The 23,962-nt window shown below is 39.3% G+C and overlaps 1 protein-coding gene across 1 annotated transcript in view; it reads right to left on the bottom strand.

The window, feature by feature from the left end:
* The window catches only part of Fbn2 (fibrillin 2), a 199,485-nt gene that overhangs the window by 42,391 nt on the left and 133,132 nt on the right, over positions 1–23,962 (bottom strand). The window contains exons 26-38 of the mRNA XM_042674436.1: positions 22,114–22,242; positions 20,525–20,650; positions 17,951–18,076; positions 17,389–17,511; positions 17,117–17,242; positions 16,302–16,427; positions 12,807–12,929; positions 10,199–10,321; positions 8,565–8,690; positions 5,954–6,076; positions 5,045–5,167; positions 1,687–1,848; positions 659–727 (exon numbers count right to left, since the gene is read on the bottom strand). Of these exons, the coding sequence (XP_042530370.1) occupies positions 659–727; positions 1,687–1,848; positions 5,045–5,167; positions 5,954–6,076; positions 8,565–8,690; positions 10,199–10,321; positions 12,807–12,929; positions 16,302–16,427; positions 17,117–17,242; positions 17,389–17,511; positions 17,951–18,076; positions 20,525–20,650; positions 22,114–22,242 (1,605 nt within the window). The remainder of the gene's footprint in view (positions 1–658; positions 728–1,686; positions 1,849–5,044; positions 5,168–5,953; positions 6,077–8,564; positions 8,691–10,198; positions 10,322–12,806; positions 12,930–16,301; positions 16,428–17,116; positions 17,243–17,388; positions 17,512–17,950; positions 18,077–20,524; positions 20,651–22,113; positions 22,243–23,962) is intronic.

Here is a 23,962-nt window from a genome sequence, read left to right as displayed (position 1 = left end):
CGGTTCTCCCTCAACTCTTTTCCCCTTCTTTTTTTTGTTTTGGTTGGTTATGGGGCTTGAACTCTGGGCCTGGGTGCTGCCCCGAGCTCTTCAGCTCAAGGCAAGCACTCTACCTCCTTTCCCCTTCTTAAAGCAATTTCCAGATTTCATTGTTTTGTTTTTGTATTTTCATATCAAGTACTTCAACCATATTCATCCTCACACACATCCTCCATTCACTCTTCCTCCTTACTCTTCTGTCCCTGCCACCCCAACAGTCTATTTTACTTCCCTGTCACTCATTTTTTGTAGCACATATTAACATCTATGCGTTTCTATGCATCCAAATGAACGTCCACAAGGACAGAGCTGAATCTAACTACAGCCTGTCTTGATTTGTTGTAGACCTTTGCCAGTTTCTAGGAAGTGTGATTCAGGCAGACTGGGAAATGATTCAAGATGGAGGACAATGGTGAGCAGATTTCCCTGCAGAGTAAGTAAGTGAACTAGAGATGGCTGCAATGGACCATTACTTCTTGGTAAAGTGGTTGATTTCCTAACTGCAATCGTGCTTAATAGTCTTGGTGAGATTGTACCACACCTACTCTTGTATCTGCTTTTTCTCTAAAATATGCTTTTACATCACTGAAGTCTAGGTGGAAGATGGCGATGAGATTACCTTCTAAGATGATGGTGATGGGGTTGGGTCTGAAGCCTTCGCCTCCAGGGCACAGCGTGTAATATTCAGCTACAAAACAAGGACAGAGACTTGATACATGTATCCCAGTGAAGTGGCTGTGACAATGAGCAATTTACAGCTACTGCTACACATCCTCAGTGGGCACCCCTATTTTCTTAGTGTTCTCTCAAATACATTTGTAGTAATGTGCATTACACTTCACGTAGAAACAAAAAGATCTTGACTTTATAAATGGCATACATAGTGTTATAACAAAGTCTATTTTTTAAAAGTTGTGTCAGTACTGGGACTTGAACTGAGGGCTTCTTGCTCTTGCATGGCTTTCTCACTCAAGGCTGGTGCTCTATCACTTAAGCCACCCCCTCCCCATCCAGCCCTTTGCTGGAAATAGGAGTCCCTTAGACTTCACTGCCTGGGCTGTCCTTGAACCTCTCTACTCAGATCTCAGCTTGCTCAGTAGTCAGCATTATAGGTGCGAGCCAGTAGTTCCTGGTCAGAAATTTGTTTTTAAAAAATAATTTACAGTGTAACATTTTTTGGCTAGTAAACAAAAATGAAATCTATAGTTCAAAGGTTTGGGCTCATGTGCACATCAGAAATATATGTCTCAGCTTAAAGTTACACTATATTTCAAAGACTTCATTCTATGAACAAAGGTTTCAAACTCTCTGAATCTAAGCAACTAACCTCTAAGAAGTGGTTCTGGAGTGGCCTTCATTGATGATATTGTGAAGAATTATAACCCTTCCTATTTGTATTATGGGTACATTTTTTTTTAAGTCACAGAAAACAATAAAAATAAAAAAAGTCAGATTCCTTTTGTGTAAAACACTCTTGGCTAGGTTAGCACAATCACCAGACACAGTTCAAAAGCTAATTCTCTCTAGTGTATGTTTCGTCTTCACTACTTCCTCTGTCCACTCCTCCCCCTCAAACCCAAGAAGGAAATGAAAACTTGTCCATAGATCCTAGTGTGTTCTCTTCCCCATCTTCATCTCCACACTTACTGCTGTTGACAGGGGGACAGGTCTCGCAGGGGTTGCCCCAGGCCTTCCCCAGAGAGCAGCAGCAGGAGGAGCGGCTGACGCCCACCCCAATCTCTGTGTTGCAAGACAGACTTCCATCTCCGCGAGGACCGAACTTCAGGTAGCAGTTGCCCACACGGTTGTCTGCAGAACAACAAAGATTCAAATGATCCTTGTTAAGGTGAGAACTCCTATTCAAATGATCCTTGTTAAGGTGAGAACTCCTACTCAAATGATCCTTGTTAAGGTGAGAACTCCTATTCAAATGATCCTTGTTAAGGTGAGAACTCCTATTCAAATGATTCTTGTTAATGGTGAGAACTCCTTAGGAGGGGGTAAGAACGCTCCAAGAATGAAACTCTAACTTTTTAAAAGTATTATTAAAAGTTTATTTTATTCTTTCACATAAAACAAACTTCTTTCTTTGAACCTTTTCAGGACTGAGCCACCCAATAAATGATGCCAGACTTTCTGATGTGAAAATCTATATAGATCGTGCATACTCGTGAAATAAATATGGTTAAGACTTTTCTCATTTGTGATGCACTGGATATTTCAATATAAATGCATGAAAGTTTGTGTTTTGAGTTTATGGATAATGGAAATAATCCTAGGGGTTAAGTTCATCTGAAGCATGAACAAAGCAAATAAATACTGATAACCCAGTGTGTCCCTCTCCTCCCCGGCATCTATGTTCTCTCATGGTTTCATTGGACTTTCCATGGGGAGATTTGCAGGCTTTTGTGAACAACTTTTTATGAATTTAGAGCTAAGAAATAGTCAAGTGAATCTCACACTTTTGCTTATCTCTAGTTATGGTTACCACTTCATTACACAACCAATCTTGATTCCAATGCTGCAAATACAGAGAATTCATAAATGTACAATTCTCTCATCTCTTTCCAGAGCTGTAGATCTTCCTGACAACTGCCTATTTGACTTCTCCTATGTCTAACATTTCTAAAAGCCCACCAGCTCTTGATATTTTTTCATGCACATACAAAATCAGCTCACCTTTTCTCCATGTTTGATGCATTTTCAATAAATAGATAATAGATGTTCTTTTTTGTTTTTTTAAAACTTGTTCAGTTCTTAAACCTCAGGGCCATACTTAACACTTCAGTTACTATTTAGTAAGGCCAACAACAAGGTTTTAAAACTCTATCTTTAAAACACAGCTGGAATCTAATTGACCACATGTCACTGCTATTATGACCTGAAATCCAAATGTTATCATCTCTTTACCTGGACAATGCCAATGGCTTCCTAACTCATCTGGAGCTGGAACTAAGGGCCTTGTATTCTGGCCCAGCTTTCTAATCACAGTACTCTACTAAAGTACTCTACTAAAGCCACACCTCCACTTCTGCCTTTTTGGTGGAGGTGAGAGTTTCTTGGATTTGTTTTCTCTGGATTAACAAACTGTTTTTCAGACTTCAGCCACCAAAGCTCGGATTATGGGCACCAGGCCCACTTCCTGTTCTTAACCTAACCATAGTCCGTTTGTCCTCCCATGGCCAGAAAAATATCCTCTTTATCTTCTCCTCTCAGCCACAATAAAAGCCAAAGTCCTTACAAGTCGACAAAGTAATTTTTATCTGTGGCTTCATATAAAATCATTTGGCATTTCTTATTATTTCTCATTTCTTAATCTTGGATGCACAGAGAGGAGTTGGCTCAAGGACCCTTCTTTGTATTAGGTCTCAGTTTATTTTGTCCTTTCCTCTATTTTGTTCATTTTATTCTCTATTCTTCTTCCTGACTATCCAAATATACTCTATACTTTTGAGGGGGTGGAACTTGAATTTGAACTGAGTTCCTCATGCTTGCTAAGCTGTCTTAGTAGCAGTTTTTTTTTTTAAATAAAAGTTTATTGTTATAAATGTGATGTACAGAGGAGTTACAGTTACATAAATCAGGTAGAGAGTATATTTCTTTTTTCTTTTTGCCAGTCCTGGGGCTTGAACTCAGGGCCTGGGTACAGACCCTGAGTTTCTTTTGTTCAAGGTTAGCACTCTACCACTTGAGCCACAGTACTACTTCTGGCTCAAACCCAGGGCTTTATGCATGCTAGGCAAACACTCTACCACTAGATGGACAGTATATTTCTTTTTGGATAATGTCACCCTTTCCTTCATTATCCCAAGTTTTTCCCTCCTGTCCCCACCCATAAGTTGTATAGTTCATTTTCAACATAGTGTCTAGTTAGTACCACTACTGTATTTGTTCACTCTTTTTCTCTCCATTTCTGTGCTCTTCCTTACCTCCTACAGAAAGATAAACAAGCCACATGAAAATGAAACAACAATCGTAACAAACTCCATTTCCTCAAGTTCATTTAGATAAAGATTGTTTTATATGGTTAGAGGCATGTAGGCATTGTGCCTTTGTTAGTGACACTCTTGAGTCCTATCTCCAGCCCTGTTTTGCATGGTTGTTTTTGATACAAGGTCCTACATTCCTCCAAGACACACACCTGAGCCATAGCTTCCTCTAGTTGCTGGAATCATAGGCGTGTGCCTTTTAACTTTACACTATTAAGACAGTTTCTTTCTGTTTGGGCTTTTCTACCTGGGCTGGACTTGAATCTTGATCCTCCTATTCTCAGCCTCCTAACTATATAGGACTTACAATGCCGCTAGTATCCGATTTTCACGTATCTTCTTTCACAATATTTTCTGTTCCAATGTGTGTACCTTAGAACACATACTGGTATTTTTTCTCATAAATCTCATTTTTATAACTTTTTCCCATCATACTTTATGCATATCCTCTCTGTGGTCTCAGTGTCTAATTGACTCTATAAATAAATCAATTCAGTTTATGAAAATGATTTCTAAATCCATGATAGCACAAGTATTCTGTAATCATAATCTTATACATGTCTTTACTAATGTATATAAAACTAGTATATAAAACACAGACAGGAACTGCTGGTTCATAGATATTGGGTATACTTAGCATTCAATAAAGATGGTATCATTATTTACTTTGCCATCCAATGGACCTGCTTTTATATTTCTGAATAATTTGGTAAGAATTTACTGAGGAAAAGTAGTATAGAGAAAAGCACATTTTAATGGTCTCAGTAAGAATTCAATCATAGCCAACTCAAATTGCTATTCCGTATTTTCTTGATTTTGCAGATACTATATCCCAGATGATCCTCTGAACATGGCTGATTGCTTATCAGTTGTCATTTGCACAATTAAAAACAATCTAGAGTTTCTTAAAAGAAGCAATTTCTTCTTAATTACAGTAATCATGTACCACAGCAGTTCATTACCAGGAAATCTTAAACATTCAGCTCTATATAATTCTATTCGTTTCATGTTCTTACCCACACAACCCACACCCGTGGGGTTCAGCTGAAAATCAGGTGGGCAGTTACACTCATAGCGACCAGGTGTGTTGACACAGAGGCCGTTGACACAGTTGATGGGATCTGCACACTCATCAATATCTAGAAGCATTCAAAATGCCCGTGTTAACATCTTTATATTTCTGTTTCAAACAATTGTGTTTTTTTTTGTCAATTCAATAAAGATTATTAGGAAGGACTCAATAAAATGAAGAGAAATATCTTAAATTCCTAAATATACTTAAAAACAGGTTCCATGGATCAAGCCCATGATGTAATAATGTCATTTAGTGTTCTTAATGTTTCTGATAGTAATTAGCCATCTTTGTTTACTGTGTGTGTGTGTGTGTGTGTGTGTGTGTGTGTGTGTGTGTGTGTGTGTATGTGTGTGTGTCCTGGAGCTTGAACTCAGGGTCTAGATACTGCCCTTGAGCTTTTGTGTTCAAGGTTAGTGCTCTACTACTTTGAGCCATAGCTCCGCTTCCAGCTTTTTGATGGTTAATTAGAGAAAAGAGTTTCATGAACTTTCTTGACTGGGCTGGCTTAGAACCGTGATCCTCAGATCTCAGATTCCTGAGTAGCTAGGATTACAAGTGTGAGCCATTGGCACCTAGCCAGCATCTCAGTTTTGAGGAAGAAAGAGTTATGTCACTATTTGCTAAACTAAAATTACATGCATGTGCATATATATACATTCATACTTATAATACGTTCATGATTTAATAGCTCCAACTAGATATTTTAATAAAAATTTATCAAATCCATCTTCGGAAACAAATGCATCAGAATGCAATTTTCTTTTTCATAAGAACATAGTAACCAGAAATTGGAGACATTTTCATGTAGCGCAACCACTCTGAGCAGCACTGAACTGTCAAGTGGCCATACCTGTGCAGTTTCCTCCTGTTCTGTCCAACTCATACCCATCATCGCAGATACAGTGAAACATCCCAGGTAAATTATTACATGTTCCAAAGACACAAATATTTTGGAAGGAGCATTCATCAATGTCTGAAGATTTAAGAAAAATTGCATGTTTACAAAGACATTTTAAAATCTGATCTAATTATATAACACTAATGAGCTTTTCTAACTCAAGATGTTTATGAGAGGTAAATTTCTTTAGGCATGTAGTTATGGAAAGCTAATGCTAACTCATGAAACACGAAAGCAGTATCATTTTTCTTTTTAAAAATGTAAACACCATTTTTTGTGATTAAGTATGTATCTAAAAGGTTGTGGTACTGGGGATCAAACGCAGGGCCTCTTATTAGGCAAGTATTTCACCATTGAGCTATAACACTTAGCCCCTATAAATGTAATGTTTTAACTTTTGGGGGTTACAATATATTTAAGAAGGAAAGTGGTAGCTGAAAGTTTAACAAATTCAAAAATTAAGCTTGACCATGTCTAAAGAAAGAGATAGTAAAAGCAAAAAAAATTCTAATAAATTAGTAAAAATACATAACCATTTTAAAGTATCAAAGATACCACTGAAATTAACTTTTTCTTGGGTGGCTTGATCTCAGGGTTTAGGCGCTATCCCTGAATTCTTTTTTTCCTCTTTTTGCTCCAGGCTAGCACTCTAGCACTTGAGCCATACCTCTACTTGTGGGGTTTTTTGGTGGGTGGGGGGAGGGAAGTTAACTGTAGATAAGAATCTCATGGACTTTCCTGCCTAGGCTGTCTTTATCAGTGATCTTCAGATCTCAGCCTCTGAGTAGCTAGGTTACAGGCACAGGCCACCAGTGCTTGGCTCAAGTTTAACTTAATTGCTTCTTTTTTAAAATTTTGTAACTGGATATGTTATCATAGGATCAGTTATAAGCAGGCAAAGAAATTTGCTCTTTATGTCATGGAATAAGGTGGTCCACTTACATACACAATCTTGCAAGTTTCTTTAAAATACATCTAAAAATATGAAATACATTATGAAACTCTCCCATGAGGTTATATGAATGAAAAGTTACCAGAGAGGACACAGCATGGGGAAACAGACCAATGCACCATTTTTGAGACCTCAAAAGCTGGAGCGCAGTCAAATGGATCAAAAAGCCTAAGGGGGAAGAAGTTACACATGCCAACTTTGGCTGCCCTGTCAATTCAGGAATTTCTTCCCCTGGTAGTGGACATGAGAAAACAAACAATTGTACAGGGAATAATGTGAAGAGTAACTGCTTAGCTCCACGGTAGGAAAAGATTGGAGAAGTACTAGAAGACCTTTATGGAAAGAAAGTTCTGTCCAGGTAAAAAGATTTGGTGTTAGCAACAGGGTTTGGCTACAACTCACTCACTCCTTTTCCAGGTCCTTGTCAAGCTGAGGTGGAAGACAAATCATCCACATTTCCTACTAATTGATTTCAGTGCTTAGAAGAAACCAGAACTGGGGGTGGGGGATCTAAATCTCACTCTACAGTTCCTTTGGATAAAATGGATTATATTCTATCCAGTCTAGTGGGATGTTGTAGAAGCAGGCATGTGCTCAGTATCAAAAATCATCTTTCCCAGGTCTTAATATTCACCCCCTTGCTCTTATTCAATCTTCACTGCTGAGAATTTATGAAAACCTTATGGTCTTTTAGGTACATTTCCTTTCTTTAATGTCATTTGGGTGTCAGGGCATAGTTAGGTTATACTCTGAGCCAAACTGTGATCATGTTTCAGTTGTGTTTGGTTGACATTAATGGTGTAGGTGCATACATTTGTACTGGTGCTTGCCTTAAACTGTGCATACAATTGCCTGTGACTGCCCAATACTGAGATTACAGGTATACATTACCATGTTCAGCTAAATTTCCTGGTTTTCTTTAAGTTTTTTGTGACACATAAGGTTTTTTTAATTCCCATGTCATATAGATTATTTTCAGTCTCTTTTCTTTCTTTCTTTATATTGCCTTCCCTGTACTAGACTAAAGCACAAACCATATGGAATGTGAATTGAGTCTTTAATTTGAACTGAATTCGAGTTCCTTTTCTAGGACAGATGTACTAGTCCTATTTCTAGGGAAGGGGGATGACATCATAATGGAGGAGGAGGAGTCATGTCTCTTAAGCAGTGAGGAAGTCCTTAATAAATCCTGTGAAGAGGTTCCTAGCCACAGATTTATTGACTGCAGAGTCAAACAAGAACGTAAATATTAAAAACAAGCTACTAGATGATTTGGATAACCATAATAAATAGTGGTGATCGAGGTAATAGCTCACATTTTATAAGCTGTACAGTTAGGCTGCTTGAGAAACAATGAAATGGTTAAAACAATAAAAGCAGAATGAGCCAGACTTCCAACTCTTTGGCTCCTGGCCAGGAAATCTTCCTAAGAGATGAAAGCTTCCTTCGTCATGATTCACGCTGTGAAAGTACGCAAGCTCACGCGAGTGACGTCTATCATGTGCAACATGTGTGCACTGCTTCCAGGTGGAGCCTGCTCCAGCCCTTTTTTGCGGCTCCCTTTGCTGTAGTTAATGTAGCTGGAAAAGGCGCGGGGCTGTGGGGACCCACCTTGGCACGACCTGCTGTCTGAGGCTGGAGTGAAGCCCATCTCACACTCGCAGCGGTAGGCCCCTGGGACGTTCAGGCACTGCCCATTTTCACAGAGATTTATGTTTTCTGCACACTCATCAGTATCTGCGAGAGACGTAAATTACATTTCCATTAAGTTTCACATTTCATGAAGCCATTTTCTTTTTCCTTGCCTCAACACTCAATCCATTTCATTGGCTTGACTTGGTGCTCATGAACATGAAACACCAATCCATCTCATTCACTAAAAAGGGTAGACAAGTCAATAACACAATCACTTAATCTACATCTTATTGACTGTAATGCAATTAATGAATATGTCCTCACTTGTGTCTTAGTTTCCTACAATGCCCATCTGATGTGTCAGAATAATAATACCATCATTAGATACGATCAAGAACAATGGACCGTTTTTAAAATGTTGACTCACGTGAAAACACTATGGTATTACTACTAAGCTCTGCCTAGTCCATGCTGAGTGAAATGGCAAGGGGGAACCTGTCATGTTACCAGTCTTAGAAATATATTCTGACCTTAATCATGCAAACAGTTACTACTCACAGCACTTAAAGATGATTTACTTAGTCCTATGCTTCAGGAAAGAGCAGAAGTCAATGTGAACTGAGGGCCGTAGTGTGCCAGTTACATTGGCATGCACTTTTCATTGAGTTCATTAGGCCTGTGAGGTTCACAGAGGAAAACCCAAGGCTGAGATGAGCCAAGGGAGCTGTTGCACTGAGCTGGTATGTTGGCTGAGCCCAGTTCTCATTACAGATGTGTTTAATACCAGAGCCACACTCATTCCCTGACACACTAGTATCAAGGACAGGAAAGCTGCAACAGCCAAGACTTAAACGAAAGAGTTACAACTGAATAGACTTGTTTTCTCAAAGAGGCATTTGAATAATGCTCAATATACATTTTTTCATATCTAGAACTAGAAAAATATTGAGCCTGTCTTTTCTTTTTGAGCTTAAAGTGTATAATGGACATCCATGGAGAAATAGTCCCTTATAAAGTGACACATATCCCTATTTTTGGCAAGCAGGATTATCTATTCTTCTTTATTTGTACAGTGAGATGATGTTTTGCCTTTAGGAAATGTGGAAGAACTAGAAGCTAAATTGAAGCTAATGTTTACTAAGCTTTTGAGAAGTATTTGTCTAAGACCTTCACTCTAATCACTCCATTTAATCCTTTTAAAATTTCAAGATAAGTTACCAAAACTTGATAAACACATTAAATGACAGGGATCAGATAGCTCATATGGCCAGTTTATAATACCATAGTTTTCCATATCGTACGTCTTGTGATGACACAAATATATGTAAAAAGACAAGATTTGAATCTAGGTGTTGTGATCCAGACCAATCTATATTTTTTCACCATTATGCTATAAATTAAGTAGCCATTGACAATACTTGATAATAATAGATGTCACTATTTTAACTCAGGATTTTGTGTTTAATGTTTTATTCACTTACAGATAAGGTATGAAAAGCAGAGGTAGTTATTTTAGTCTTATTTAACTACAGTTTTCTTTGAGTAAGGAAGAAATATGTATAGTGCTCCATAATAACTACATCAGAACTCACCTGGGGATTAACACTCACCTGAGCAGGTAAAGCCATCTCCAGTGAAGCCCTGAGAGCAGGTACATCGGTATGAGCCAGGAGTATTCACACACTGAGCATTTATGCTACACTGGTGGGTTCCATTAGAACATTCATCCAGATCTGTGGCCAAGAGAATGTAGCAATGAAGATGAGAAATGAAGGTGGGGCATTTAAACACCCAGAAATAATGTTAACACAGCTTAATTTACATACGAATGGGTCAAATGGAGTGTGTCTTAGTTTATCTTCAGGGGCCAAAATATGAATTCAAAACGTTTCATGAATTATTTATAGCAGTTCATAGAACACCACTTTTATATTTCCATCTGACTTCTATGGACAGTAGATTTTTATTGCTAGTTCTCTTATGGAAAAAGACAATTCTGAAAATACTACTGAATTCTGGAACAGGATAATTATCAGTTTTCAAGTTGATTTTATAGATGATTTTATAGTATGATTGTTGGTCTTACATAGTCCTTTGTCTAATACAGGAGACAGAGGTTAAGTACAGAAAAAAGTTTTTAATATGCCTTATAAAGGAAATTACCAAGGTGCAATCAGAGAATAAAAAGGGTATCTACTTTTGACTGCAGAAACAAGGAAAAAACTCACGTTTTCATGGGTAGTTTTTCATCAAATTCTGACAAAAAGGAAGTTAGCTGACTGAAGAGAAGTAGTAATGAACAGGAGTCAAGAAGTCCAGGGAAGAAATAAAGAAACACATAAAGGGGTACTTATAGCATGAAGCAGGAAAATACAGGGCAGGAAAGGGTTGAGACTAGAGAGAGTATGGAATAAAGATGAGAAGGAAAAGGTAAACCTGGATGGCAGATGAGAGTACTCACAGGTACTTGGACACTGTAAAATCTCTTATACAGGAGACAGGCCATCTTGTAATAGTTGGCCAGACTGACACATAAAATGGAAACTAAAAGCCAGGAAAGAGTAGACATTTGGAACTAGTACAATGGGAGTGAGGATATGGTTGAAAAGTTGTTAGATTAATGTCAGAAAAGTGGCTAGACTAGAAGTTGGCTGGTATCCTTAATAAAGCTATCGTATGATGTTCTGTAGCTAAATTATTGGGAACTATGATAATTTATATGGTATAGTTGGCTTATAAACATATGACAGGCATAACATTTGGGTGGATGGGAAAGTATACTCATATTAACTTGCATTATTGGGAAGAGATGTTAAGGCCATTCCTGAATCCTTATTACAGGCCTATAAGCTTTTAATGAGAAATCACCACGGGGAGGTCAGTTCAACTTGCTTTCTTTTCTATCTTAAACTGACCTGGATAATTCTTACCAGATGGAAAAATGCTTTACTGGTAAGCCATGTGAAACACTGAGTGTATTAAACTGAATTGTGAATGACACCAATGGTAAAATCCAGTCATCTACCTACAGCTATAAAGTACTTATTACAAGACTCCAGGTCAAGAGCTATGCAACCTGGGGAAACAGCTCTCCTCTTCTCCTTTGGAGTCCTACAACACACTCATATCTGTCTGAAGGAAGAATTATCTTTTTGTATTGTTTTGTTTTGTTTTTTGTGGGTTTTTTTGTTTTTTGTTGGTTGTGGGGCTTGAACTCTGGGCTTGGGTGTTGTCCCTGCGCTTTTCAACTCAAGGCAAGCACTCTACCGCTTGAGCCACAGCGCCACTTCCAGGAAGAATTATCTTCTAGTATCAGCCTGGTAGTACCCATGCACTACAGATCTGATACTTGTGTAAACCAAACTTTCTATTTGTTCCATTTATTCTCATGGAGTAGCTACTTTGTTATTAACTTACTTGTTTTTGGTGGTACTGGGTGAACTCAAAGGCCTTATGCTAGGCTTCTGCCACTTGAGCCCTACCCATAGCCTTTACTTTCTCTGCTTTCTTTTTAAATTAGATTTATTTTTCAGATATAGTCTCACATTTTTGCTCAGTGTTGGCACTCTATGCCTAGCTTATTTTTTAAGATATTACTAACTTTTTGGATGGGATGGCCTTGAACTTGGATCCTCCTGAGTAGCTTATAGATGTATGCTACCATACCTGGACTTCACTGAGTTTTAAATCTCACTGATTAAGAAGAGCCTGGAAAACCAAAGTCAGTTATTTTTCATCAGATAGTGGTTTGGATCACTGGATGCATAGACAATAACTTTTTCCTAGGCATTACACAAGAAAAAAGCAGATGCCAAGGCATCCTTTGTAGTTTGACCATTTCTATGAAGGCTAAAACTACAGAATAGGAATTATTCCTGCATCTAAAGACTGTCTTTGATTTGTAAGAGCATAAATGGAAAGTAATATTATTGTTACTCAAGTGTGTGGGTTAACAACCACAAAGATGATATTTGTTTACTTATTTATTGTTCTGGTAATGGGTCTTGAACTTAGGGCCTCTTGCTCTTGTGCTCAAGGCTAGCACTCTTAAGCCAGAACTCCACTTCTAGGTTTTTGGTAGTTAACTAAAGATAGGATGCTCATGGATTTTTTTTTTCTGCCTAGGCTGGCTTTGAATCTCCATCCTCAGATCTCATGAGCTACTAACACCTGGATAAGAAGTTCCTTTACCAGACTGTCCTCCCTTATCAAACTCACCAATACACTTGATGCCATTTCCCACCCAGCCTTCTCTACAGCTGCATTTGAAGCTGCCGGGGACGTTCAGACACGAGGCATGCATGTCACAGTTGTGGGCACCAATTTCACACTCGTCCACATCTGAAAAATCAGAGTGAATAAGAGAGAACACAAGCTTATTAATTGTAAATATGGGCTTTTAGAAGGTACAATCTATTTATTTGATTTTCTGTCAAAAATGAATAATGATATTGGAACTTGTATTTTTTGAGTGTTCTGTGTGGTTCATATACAGAGGGGTTACAGTTAGATGAGTCAGGTACATTCGGTACAATTCTTTTTGAACGGCTTTCCCTTCTTCTCTCACAATCTTTCCCTCCCACCCCCATCCATAAGATATCCACTTCATTCTCCACATAGTGTCTGGTGAGTATCACTGTTGTATTTGTTCATCCTTGTTCCATCCTTTAGGTGCCCCCCCCTTACCCTCACAAATACAAAGGAAGTTACAAACAACACAAAAGGAAAAGAGAACAAAAACAGCAACAATGGCAACTAAAGAGTGTCTCTTACTTCCTTTTTTTTTTTTTGCCAGTCCTGGGTCTTGAACTCAGGGCTTGGGTGCTATCCCTGGGCTTCTTTTGTTCAAGGCTAGTGCTCCACCACTTGAGCCACAGCGCCACTTCTGGCTTTTTCTGTTTATGTGGTACTGAGGAATTGAACTCTGGGCTTCATGCATGCTAGGCAAGCACTCTACCACTAAGCCACATTCCCAGCCCTCTTATTTCCTTTTTTTTGGAGTTCATTTCATAGAATATTATTTTATATGGTCATAGTTATTGAGCCTTTGCTCACTACTCCTATGTTTAGCCTCCTTTGGCCTCTGTATGTTAATGATTAGGGTCCTATATAATTTATCATGTCCCAGTTAATTTGTTTTGGTCATTCAGTGTATTTACTTATAGATTTATAGGCACATTCTAGATACCACAAATGAGGGAAACCATGCAGCCTACATTTCTTTGGTTTAATATATTTTCTAAGTCTTTCCATTTCCTTACAAATGGTACAATATCATTCTTTCTGATGGATAATGGACATTGTCTTGACCCATTCATCCATGGAGGGACATCTAGGTTGATTCTATATCTTGGCTATGGTAAACAATACTGCAATAAACGTGTTTGTGCTGGTGGCTTTAATTTGGCCTGGTTTGTGGTCTACTGGATAAATGCCCAGACCTCAATGTAAGGCCAGATACTGTGAAAATACTACAAGAAGAGGTAGGGGAAACCCTAAGCCTTCTAGACCCAGGGGAAAACTTCCTAAATGTAGATCTAGAATCACAACAAATTAAAGAAGGTTTAGACACATGGGATTATATCACACAAGAGTTTCTGCTTTCATAGCTAGCAGGATAAATAGAAAGCCCATAGATTATCTTTACTACCTATAATCAGACAAGGGCCTGATATATAATATATACTTAGAGCTCGAAGAATTAATACCCCAAAAATAAACCCTCAAAAACACAACACCTCAATCAATACATGGGTTAAAGACCTAAAGAGAGACTTCTCAGAGGAAGAAAAAAGAATGTCCAATAGACACATGAAGAAATATTCACCATCTGCAAATCAAAACAACACTGAGATTCCACCTGATTCTAGTTAGAATGGCCATTATCAGGAAGACTAACAATAACAGATGCTGGCAGGGATGTGGCCAAAGGGAACTGTTGGTGGAAATGTAAACTAGATATACCACTCTGGAAAGCAGTATGGAGGTTCCTTAAAAGATTAAGCATAGAGCTTCCTCAATACCCAGCAATTCCATAAAGTACCATTTAAAATACAGAACTGCACAGAAACAAAGAACATTAACATCATTTGTTTTCAATTTTTAGACCTCAATACATAATTTGGCTTATGATTCAGACCAAACCAATCCTTCTTTAGCAGAAATCGATAGATTCATCTTTATAGGCATGAGATGCAGCAGCTGTGTGCCCTGGAACCATGAATTTCACCCTTTCCCCATGAAGGACAGGAAAAACTCGATGGAGAGGACACTACGTTTTCACATGAAGAAAAATGTTATTTCCAAACCACAAGCTCTGCTATCCCCTCTAACTAACATTTGTCACAGATTTTCACAAAGATTGAAAAAGTCTCTTTTTCAGTTAAAATACAGCCTCATTGAAGAAGTCTGACTTTTAAAAAAGCATTCATCCACTTTTCTTTCAAAATTATATCATTTAAGAATCAATACAATATTTGTTCCAAAGTTTTTGTAAACTGTCACTTAGATATGTATTTCTAGCTTTGTTTTTGCCAGTACTGTGACTTAAATTCAGGGATTCATACTTTCACTTGTCTTTTTTGCTCTAGGCTGGTGCACTACCACTTTAGACACCTCCACTTCCAGCCTTTTGGTGGTTAACAGTAACTAAGAGTCTCGTATAGTTTTCTCCTCTGCTGGTTTCAAACATGATCCTCAAATTTCTGCTTTCTAAGTAGCTAGGATTATAGGTGTGAGCCACCACTGTCTGGAAGTATCTTTTGTATTTCTTTGAGAATATAAAAAAATGTCTCCTGAAACCTTGAAGAATGATCTGTAGGTGAGTCTGTACACACACCTGTACATATGCACACACAGATACAGAATCAGGTACCACATAGCCACATTCTGCACAATGACAGACCAGTTATTTGACAGTGGTGATCCTGTGAGATTATATTGTTGTCTTAGTTTGTATAATTACCCTGATGTTTGCATGAGAACAAGGACAATGTTTCAAGATGAATCCTCATTACAAAGCAATGCATGATTGCATGTTTGTGTATTTTGTCTGCTTTATCCAGTTTACTGATTACATGACCCATGCATACACAGTGGCTTCCCATCACCTCTTAGGCTCATGGCAAGCATATACAGAAGACCTGCTCTCACTACTAGCTCTGTCTTGGTGGGGTCAGCTCCAGGGATCCCTTGTAGTCTAAGCCTCTTACTGTCTACTTTGAACAAAATACCATGCACTTCAATTTGGGCTTTGAAGTGCATCTAGTGCAAACCCTTCTCATGGCACTTTCTAGCTTCACCTGTAAGCAAAGGGTTGCAACTAATTTTTAGAGAATAAAGAAAAGAAAAAAAAACAATTCAGGCAAGGAGAAGGGAAAATAAAAGTAACCAGAGAAAGAGTAAAGGGAAGAAGGTATGGTGGTTAGGAGTGTCTAAAAAGAACTTAAAGAGAACTGAAAAAGGACATAGAAACTAGGGTCCCTCCAAGTCTTTTGCTGCTCCTTCATGTATCAGCAAATAGTGCTGTGAGGGCCATTAGACACACAAAGGCCAACTCCACCCTACTCTGTGTGTCAGGACTCTGTTACTCATCACACACACACACAGTCACAGCCCCATCGTGGGAATCTTCTTGAAGAGATGTGAAGAAAAGTGATGTTAAAGACTAACCTCTGAAACCCAAGAAGCTAAAGAACACAGCTTGCCACCTACCTGTACATCCCGTGGTTCCCTTCTTCACTGAATAGCCCAGCTGGCAGTGGCAAATGAAGGATCCCTTAGTGTTCTCGCACTCCCCGAACATGCAGATGTTAGAGTTTAGGTCACACTCGTTCACATCTAGAAAATACAGTTGCAAGATCTTGGTTAGCAATTTAAAAGGGGTCTTTAAAACAGAGTAGCATATTACTGAAGCACACAGTATTTAAATTACAACCAATTGTCAATACTGGTATTACAAATAAATGATCTGTCCTTAAAGATATTTCCAAACCACTCTCCTTCCTTTTCAGATTTTATAATACTAGTAAAATTTAAAAAAAAACTAATTTTGCATACCAGTTGCATGGCAGGTCTACTCCTTAAGAAAAAAAATATATGAAGAAGCTAGGCGTCAGTGGTTCATAACTTAATTCTAGGTATTCAGAAGACTGAGATCTAGAGGATCTCACTTTAAAGCCAGCCCTGTGGGAAAGTCTTTGAGACTCCATCTCTAAATTAACTGGCAGAAATTGGTGATGGAGACATGGCTCAAATGTTAGAAAGCCAGCCAAGTATGATTACATTTTTCTTCTTTTTAAACAGACAATGCTTAAATAGCTTTAGATTTTCCCCTACTATTTGTGTTGATTTAGCAGTACCCCCATTCATTTTCCCTAGCGTTTTCCAGATTTCCTTTTCAACAATGTTCCATTTAACTGCAGTACCTGAAGTCACAATTTTAAAAAAGCCTTCCTCTTTTCATGTTCACATGTGTGAATTTGAATGTGCATGTTTGATTGTATCTGTCCTTTGCTTCCAATACCCACCTATGCATGTTTTCATGTCCATCGAAGCCATGAATCCATCGTAACAGAGACAGCGGTACTCCCCAGGAATATTGGTACACTGACCACCGTCACAGGTGTCGGGATTGTTTTCACATTCATCAATATCTGATGAGACACAAAGTTAACATCAAGTGAAAACAAAGATGCCTCTTTCCATCTGCACTGTCTTTTCCCTAATCAGGTAGCATTCTGAGCCATATTGGTTAGGTAAAATCATGTACGTGCAGTGTCAGTGGGGTTTTCCTCTATACCTGCACATGATCTCCCGTCAGGCATCAGGGCATAACCAGCAATGCAGCTGCACTCATAGCTTCCTTCTGAGTTGGTGCAGAGGGTGTCACAGCCACCGTTCATTATCAGACACTCGTCAATGTCTGTGAAATAACATGGGGAACACATTGCATCATGGCTTACTGCTTAAAAAAAAAACTGGTAAATTTTTCTTGTGTTTAAACAGGCAATGCTACAGTGGCTTTAGGATTTTCTTCCTACTCTTCATACTGAGTTAAAGGTGTACCATTTGTCTTTCTTAGTTCTTTTTGCTTCTTTCTTTCAGACAGCAACTCTACTTAGCTCCAGTACCCAACCATTAAAGAATTGTGAAATACGATAACTCTGCAATTCAGAGCATTTTCTAAGTAAGACCAGTGATTCTTTTGGGAAACCAATAAATTATGGTATCCTGGAACTCATTTCCATTATTAGGATTAATTTTAGAATGAAGGATTCTCACGACTTTCATAACTATTCAATGCCAAAAATAATGGCAGATGAGTTGAGAGACAGAACTGCAGACACATCTGGCCCTCTCACCTGTACAGCCTTGGCGGTCTGGCGTGGCCTGGTATCCAGAATTGCAAGAGCACTGATAGGTTCCAATCATGTTTACACATTTTCCATTCCTGCAGAGATTGTCGCTCAAGGAACACTCGTTAATATCTACAAAAGACAAACAGAATAAATGCTCTATGCACAAGAAAAAAAATCACTAAACCTATCAAGCACAGGTTCCCCTGAAGCAGAGGTCTCCAGAGGGGGTACAACCCACAAGGGGAAGAAGAACATCAGAAGAGATTCAAGAATATACTGCAATCTCAGCTCCTACTTATTTTTAACTTCCACAGAAGTAGAACTTTCTAAAGGATGGACTGTACTAACTATGCTGGATAATACGTAGCTGTGTGACCTACTGAGTCCTCAAAATATAGATAGCATAAAATTTTAATGCCATTTAATTTTAATTAGAATTTCATATTCATAGATGGCTAGTAATTACCACAACATATCCCACAGATGTAGTACATGCTAGTAGTGAAATTTACTACTATCTAATTTATGAGTTTACACTGGCATGCTCACCTGGTCTTCATTAGGCGGCCATGTGTTGCCTACAAAACTTGAGCTATCTTCAAGGAAGATACTGGCTCCAGAAAACACAAGCCTAAGAGTAAGACCCTTACTTGGTTATCTGCTTTTGCCACATGGTGCTCTTGTGCTCCTGTGCCCGGAGAGGGAGGTCTACAAGCCATATTGCTTACTTTAAATGGAACCAACCTTTTCAAGATGGGAAAATGACTCATGCAAAGATCTGTAGAATCAATCTGTAAAATCAGTGAGACTAATATTGCAATCAAAATTCATGGAGGGACCTACTTCTTTGTGCAAGCTAGCTGTCAGACAGAATACCAGTTAAAACAATGACAAAGTATTTTCATGTAATGAGAGAGTCACTCCAGTCTTAAAATTACTAATAAGACTATGTGATGCAGTTTATGTCTATGATGGTTAAGTGGATATTTTATATTACAGAGAAATATATATTTTATAGCATGTATTGTACCTTTTAGGGATGCTTCTTTTAGTAACAAAATAAACTGAACCTAGAAGAGATTGATGAATCTGTTTCTCAATATGTGACAGTATGGTCAACCATACACATTCTGTAATATTTATTTTAGGTAATATATATTTGACGTTTGTTAGCATTCTGAAAAAGTGTGTTTTTTTGGCCTGTACTGGTATCTAAAATCAGGGTCTCCGCTCACTTCGCTTGGTCAGCTGGCTCTTCACCACTTGAGCCTCATCTCTAGTCCAGTTGGTTGTTTTAGAGAAGAACTCTAGTGGACTCTTCTGCCTGAGCCAGCCTAGAACCCCAATCCTACAAATCTCAACCTCCTGAGTACCTTATATTACATTATATTACAGGGGGTTGCCTGGCTGTGCAAAGGGTTTCGTACTATTAACATAAAAACTTACAAGTTTATAATGCTTTAAAATTTGTTCAGTCCAGGATTTAGCTAATATATTAGTACAACAATATAAATGGCTTATAAATACTACATTGTGTACTTGGGAGATGTGCTTACATTGGTTTTTAAATATGTATTTTTAAATTTATTTTTTCCCCTTCCCATCCCATCCTTCCCCCATTCCCCCCGCACCCAACCCTCCTCCCCCACCCCCACCAAAGTTATAAAGTTCGTTTTCAACATAACGACTAGTACGTCTCATTTTTGCAGTGGGTCCACCTGTATCCCTATTTAAACAATTTGTTTTCTCCCTTCCCCTTCACAAATTATAACAACATCAAATACAGTGAAAGCAGGGGTTATACTGTGGGGGAGGGACATACAAAGCAACAAAGAAATCATCTTATAAATGTGTTAGAAACAATCGCATGAAAGAAAAAAACATTTGAATACATATCTTAGGGTTCATTTCCCTAACATCAACTTTTCTGACCTTTTCTGCTTGACTCAGACATATACTAGTTATTGCAAATAAGGGAAACCATGAAAAAATCCATTACTTATAGTTTCAAGAAAGTGTGGCTCTGAAGAAGAGACTTCCCGGCTAAGTCAAAGCTTGAGAGTCAGCATAAGGGAACACAGTCAACCCTGAGGCTATTTAGTGTTTATGAAAGCATAGACAGTGTTCAACAAGCAGTCACAGTGCTTTTCCATCCCTCTGTCATCTCTACTGAGCTCAGGACTAGGGCAGAAAACACAGTGTTTCTGAGAGAAGTGTGGAGACACAGAGTGCAGAGTGGACTTTGCCTGAGGAATGGACAAGGCAGAGTATGCAGGTGAACAACGGAGAAGCCAGCCTGGGCAATAGTCTACGCTATATTACCTGGAGGATGAGGCTCTACAGCCCTCCCTGGATCCTTTACATACAGACTAGCACTGTGCCTGCATGCTTACCAGAATCACGCTAGCTCCCTAGTACAAGGCCAAAGAAACAGCCTCGGTCTACAAGGAGGGATTCCCTATTTCAAACTTGCAGTAGCTAGAGTTCACCTACTGTAGAACAGCACTTTTGTTACAAGTAATGCCCGCCCTTTACCCTCTGTGCCAGTGGGTTTATGCAGCTAGGGTACAAACTCACCCACACAGTCCTCACGTGACAGGGACAGCTCGTGGCCCAGCGGGCAGTCACAGCGGAAGCTGCCCTCAGTGTTCACACAGGTGCCACCCCTACAAAGGAGAGGGTTACGTTCACACTCGTCAATGTCTGAAAGGTAAAAACGTGAGAGCCATTAAGAACGTTCACATATACAGCACAGGAAGAAAGTGTTTCCTGAGGTAAATGCATGAGTACAACGTAAAACATGGGTAAGCGCTTCGCAGTTTCTCCATCTGGAACAAAATCAGAAAGACTCTATTCTTTCTCTTTTAAAGTCACAAATACCTTTTAATCTGCAGTGATAAGACTGTACTCTTACAGACACAATCACCTAAAAAAAACTGTTTCTGTAACATCACCACACTGACGTAAACTTTTGAGGGACGACTCAGCCAAAGGGGTAAATACATCAAGATGATGCCATAGAATTAGTATACGCCATAAAGGTAGTTATAGGAAAACAAACTGTTCCTAGACCACATGTCCACCCACTCTTTTGTAGATATTGCAGGGTACATTTGCTGGAAACATTAAAAACCAGAAACCTATGTTCAGTGCATATACACAGCACAGCTGGTCCCTGCTCACCAAATATTATTTTGTTTTGCTTTACCTTTTCCTGAGACAAAAAAGTTAAAGCTAGCTCAGTACTAAATAATAAATTAATTATTCCTGAAATCACCTGAAATAATTAATTATTCCTGAAATCATGCGTTGTACAAAGAAAGATGTTAGACTCTTGTTTCAAGGGTCTATCTAGATGTGTACAAAGAAAAGATGTTGGCCCTCCAGACCAAGGGTCTAACTACCAACTAATTACACTGTTTCCAAGAAAATGCAGAGATTCAATTGTGTGATCCTCTCATGTGGTGATCTCTCAGTAGGTATGGCTACTCAGCATGTGTGGCTAGTCTAGATTTGAAAGACAACAGAAAAACCATCATGTAAAGTACTTCACTAATATTTTACTAATTACATAAAATGACAATATTCTAGATATTTAGTTAAATAAAATATATCACTAAAATTACATAAATGTATTCCTATGAAAGGAATAGAGTTTACAAGATAAAAATAAAATTACATATGCTTCATACTATCATCAACTCAATACATACTGTTATTCTTGTGTTATCTCCAGTTACATGTGGAAGATATCTTAAGACTCACAATCATCATGTGAGATGAATCCTACAAGTCACTAAAAGTGAAATGGTTGAGGTTGAAAATACCAGGGTTAGTAATAGAACACAATCGAGGGGTGCAGTCTGGAGCTGGCATGACAGAACACCAGTATAGGAGTCATCGCACCATGCCACGCACTCCAAATGAATCTCTGGTTCTACAAATAAACAGATTTCAGCCTCAGTGTCTCATTACACCCAAAGTGAAGACTCCTGAGAGCTAACTAGTATCCAGGAGGAGATTTCTGGTTGGCCATTAAACCTGCACTCTGTCTCACACAGAGCCCCACCCCAGTTCATAGCTCTGAGGAGGGGCAGAAGTAGAGCTTGTGAGCATGTGCACCCAGACTGGACTCAAACCAGCCAGGAAGAGCTGAGTGTGCTTACCCATGCAGTTCTTCATCATCATGAAGCCGGTTTCATAGCCCTCGAAGCACTCACACTCAAAGCTGCCTGGTGTGTTGACACAGACTCCACTGCCACAGAGGTCAGGAGAGATCCTACACTCGTCGATATCTAATCCGCACGTTTGAAGGAAATAAAAGAACAGAATGAGATGAGGAGGCATTCCAGTCCAGTGAGAGGAAGGTGACCTTCCTCTTGTGAGAAGGTGCCCACCCTGGAAACGCTGGGGAAGTCAGTGTTAAGAGCAGGGGTGTGTGTTTCTGAAGATAAGGTCAAAGAGACCAGGCCTTAAGCACATTCCTTTCCCCAACTGCCAAAACTGTCATGGCCAACAGGCAGGTGGCAACTTATTGCCTTCAAGAATTCTGAAATTACAGGCATCGCTTTGTGGTTCAGATGTTAAGAATAGAAGGATGATCCAAGGAACTATGCTATGGACTGAATGAGTCACAAGGCAAATTCAGAAGCCATAACATAGGGGAAGAAGCCTGCTGTGCAAGTCCACAGCGTAGATGGGGCAGCTGCCCCTGCCAAGGGTGGCTGGAGATCAGAGAAGTGGCTGAGGCAGACACAGCAAGTGGACTCCAGCCACAGAGTGTGCACTAAGCACCGGTCTTGGAGTATGCCCCACTGTGTGCTCTGAGGGTCATGTTCAGATGTGACACATTTGCTGGTCTAATTGTCAAAAAGCAATGAAAAATTGTGTGTTATGTGTGTGTGTGGCATTGGATAGTGGCAAAGAAAATAAGAATATTCTGGAGTCCATACTGGGGCACAGACCCAGTCTGTCATCTGCATTTAAAGCCTCCAGAAAATCATTTAGCCTGTACCTCTATTTCTTCTTTGTGGTATGACCCACCTGGGTATTAAGTGAACCTGTATTAGTGAAGGGCTAAGCACACTTCTTGGCTCACAGAAAATGTTGAATATGTATTAGCTTCTCTCTGTGGAAAGCTGGCATTTTTAGAAAAAGTGGTTTTAAGTGGGTCCTAGGAGGTTGAACAGCGATCCGAACTTTAAAGATATGGACTAAATGGAGAGTCAACAGACAAAAGTATGAAAATGGAGAGCAGCAATGCATCTCAGGTGCAGTTAGTCCCAGAGCTGCTGACTGCAGAAGCTGACTGCAAGTATGAATACAGGCAGCATGGGCAGGATTATCCAGAACACCAAGCTTGGGGAAAGTCACTGTCCCTACATGCTGCAGGGGAGACAAGTTTTCCATGGAATTTTGTATTGCATCTCCAAACAATGTGAGGCTGCTATCAACAAATATCTATTCTACAACTGAGGAGAAAGAGTATTCAAGACATTGAATCCAGAACACATGGGGCTAGTTTCCTACCAAATATAAAGAGGTGGGATCAGAATCACAAGGGCCCTAGGTTACATTATCCAGGATCAGGCTTCCCAGAGACAATGCAGTTACACAAGCCCCGCTTGAGGATGAAAACACTAGTGACTGAAAGGATTTGCTTGTGTAAACTTAACAGGAAGGAACCCACAGAGGACTCTGAAATGTAGCACTGTGTCAATCGGTGCCTAGCTCTCCTCCGGGAAGAAGGGTCCTCCTCCCCTGCCTTCCCCCATGGAGGAGAATTGCTGGAAGAAGTCCTGGGAGGTCAACTATCTTCAGGTAATGCCCAGAGGACAGGGCCTCCTGGACCGCCAGAGAGGTTATGAAGAACATGCACTAGGAGGAATACAAGAGGCATTTTTCAAGAGTATGCCCATGTGTCTGAAGAGGAAAAAGTCAAACCCTATACAAATGGCTGGTTAAGAGAGGAGTAGGAAAACAGGTGAGCAGCTAGAGGGAAGGGAAGAGCTAAGG

The sequence above is a fragment of the Dipodomys spectabilis genome, unplaced genomic scaffold, assembly GCF_019054845.1.
Source record: "Dipodomys spectabilis isolate Male_0828 unplaced genomic scaffold, ASM1905484v1 ptg000019l, whole genome shotgun sequence".
In the NCBI taxonomy this organism is placed as follows: Eukaryota; Metazoa; Chordata; class Mammalia; order Rodentia; family Heteromyidae; genus Dipodomys; species Dipodomys spectabilis.
This window is presented reverse-complemented; position numbering and strand designations above follow the sequence as displayed.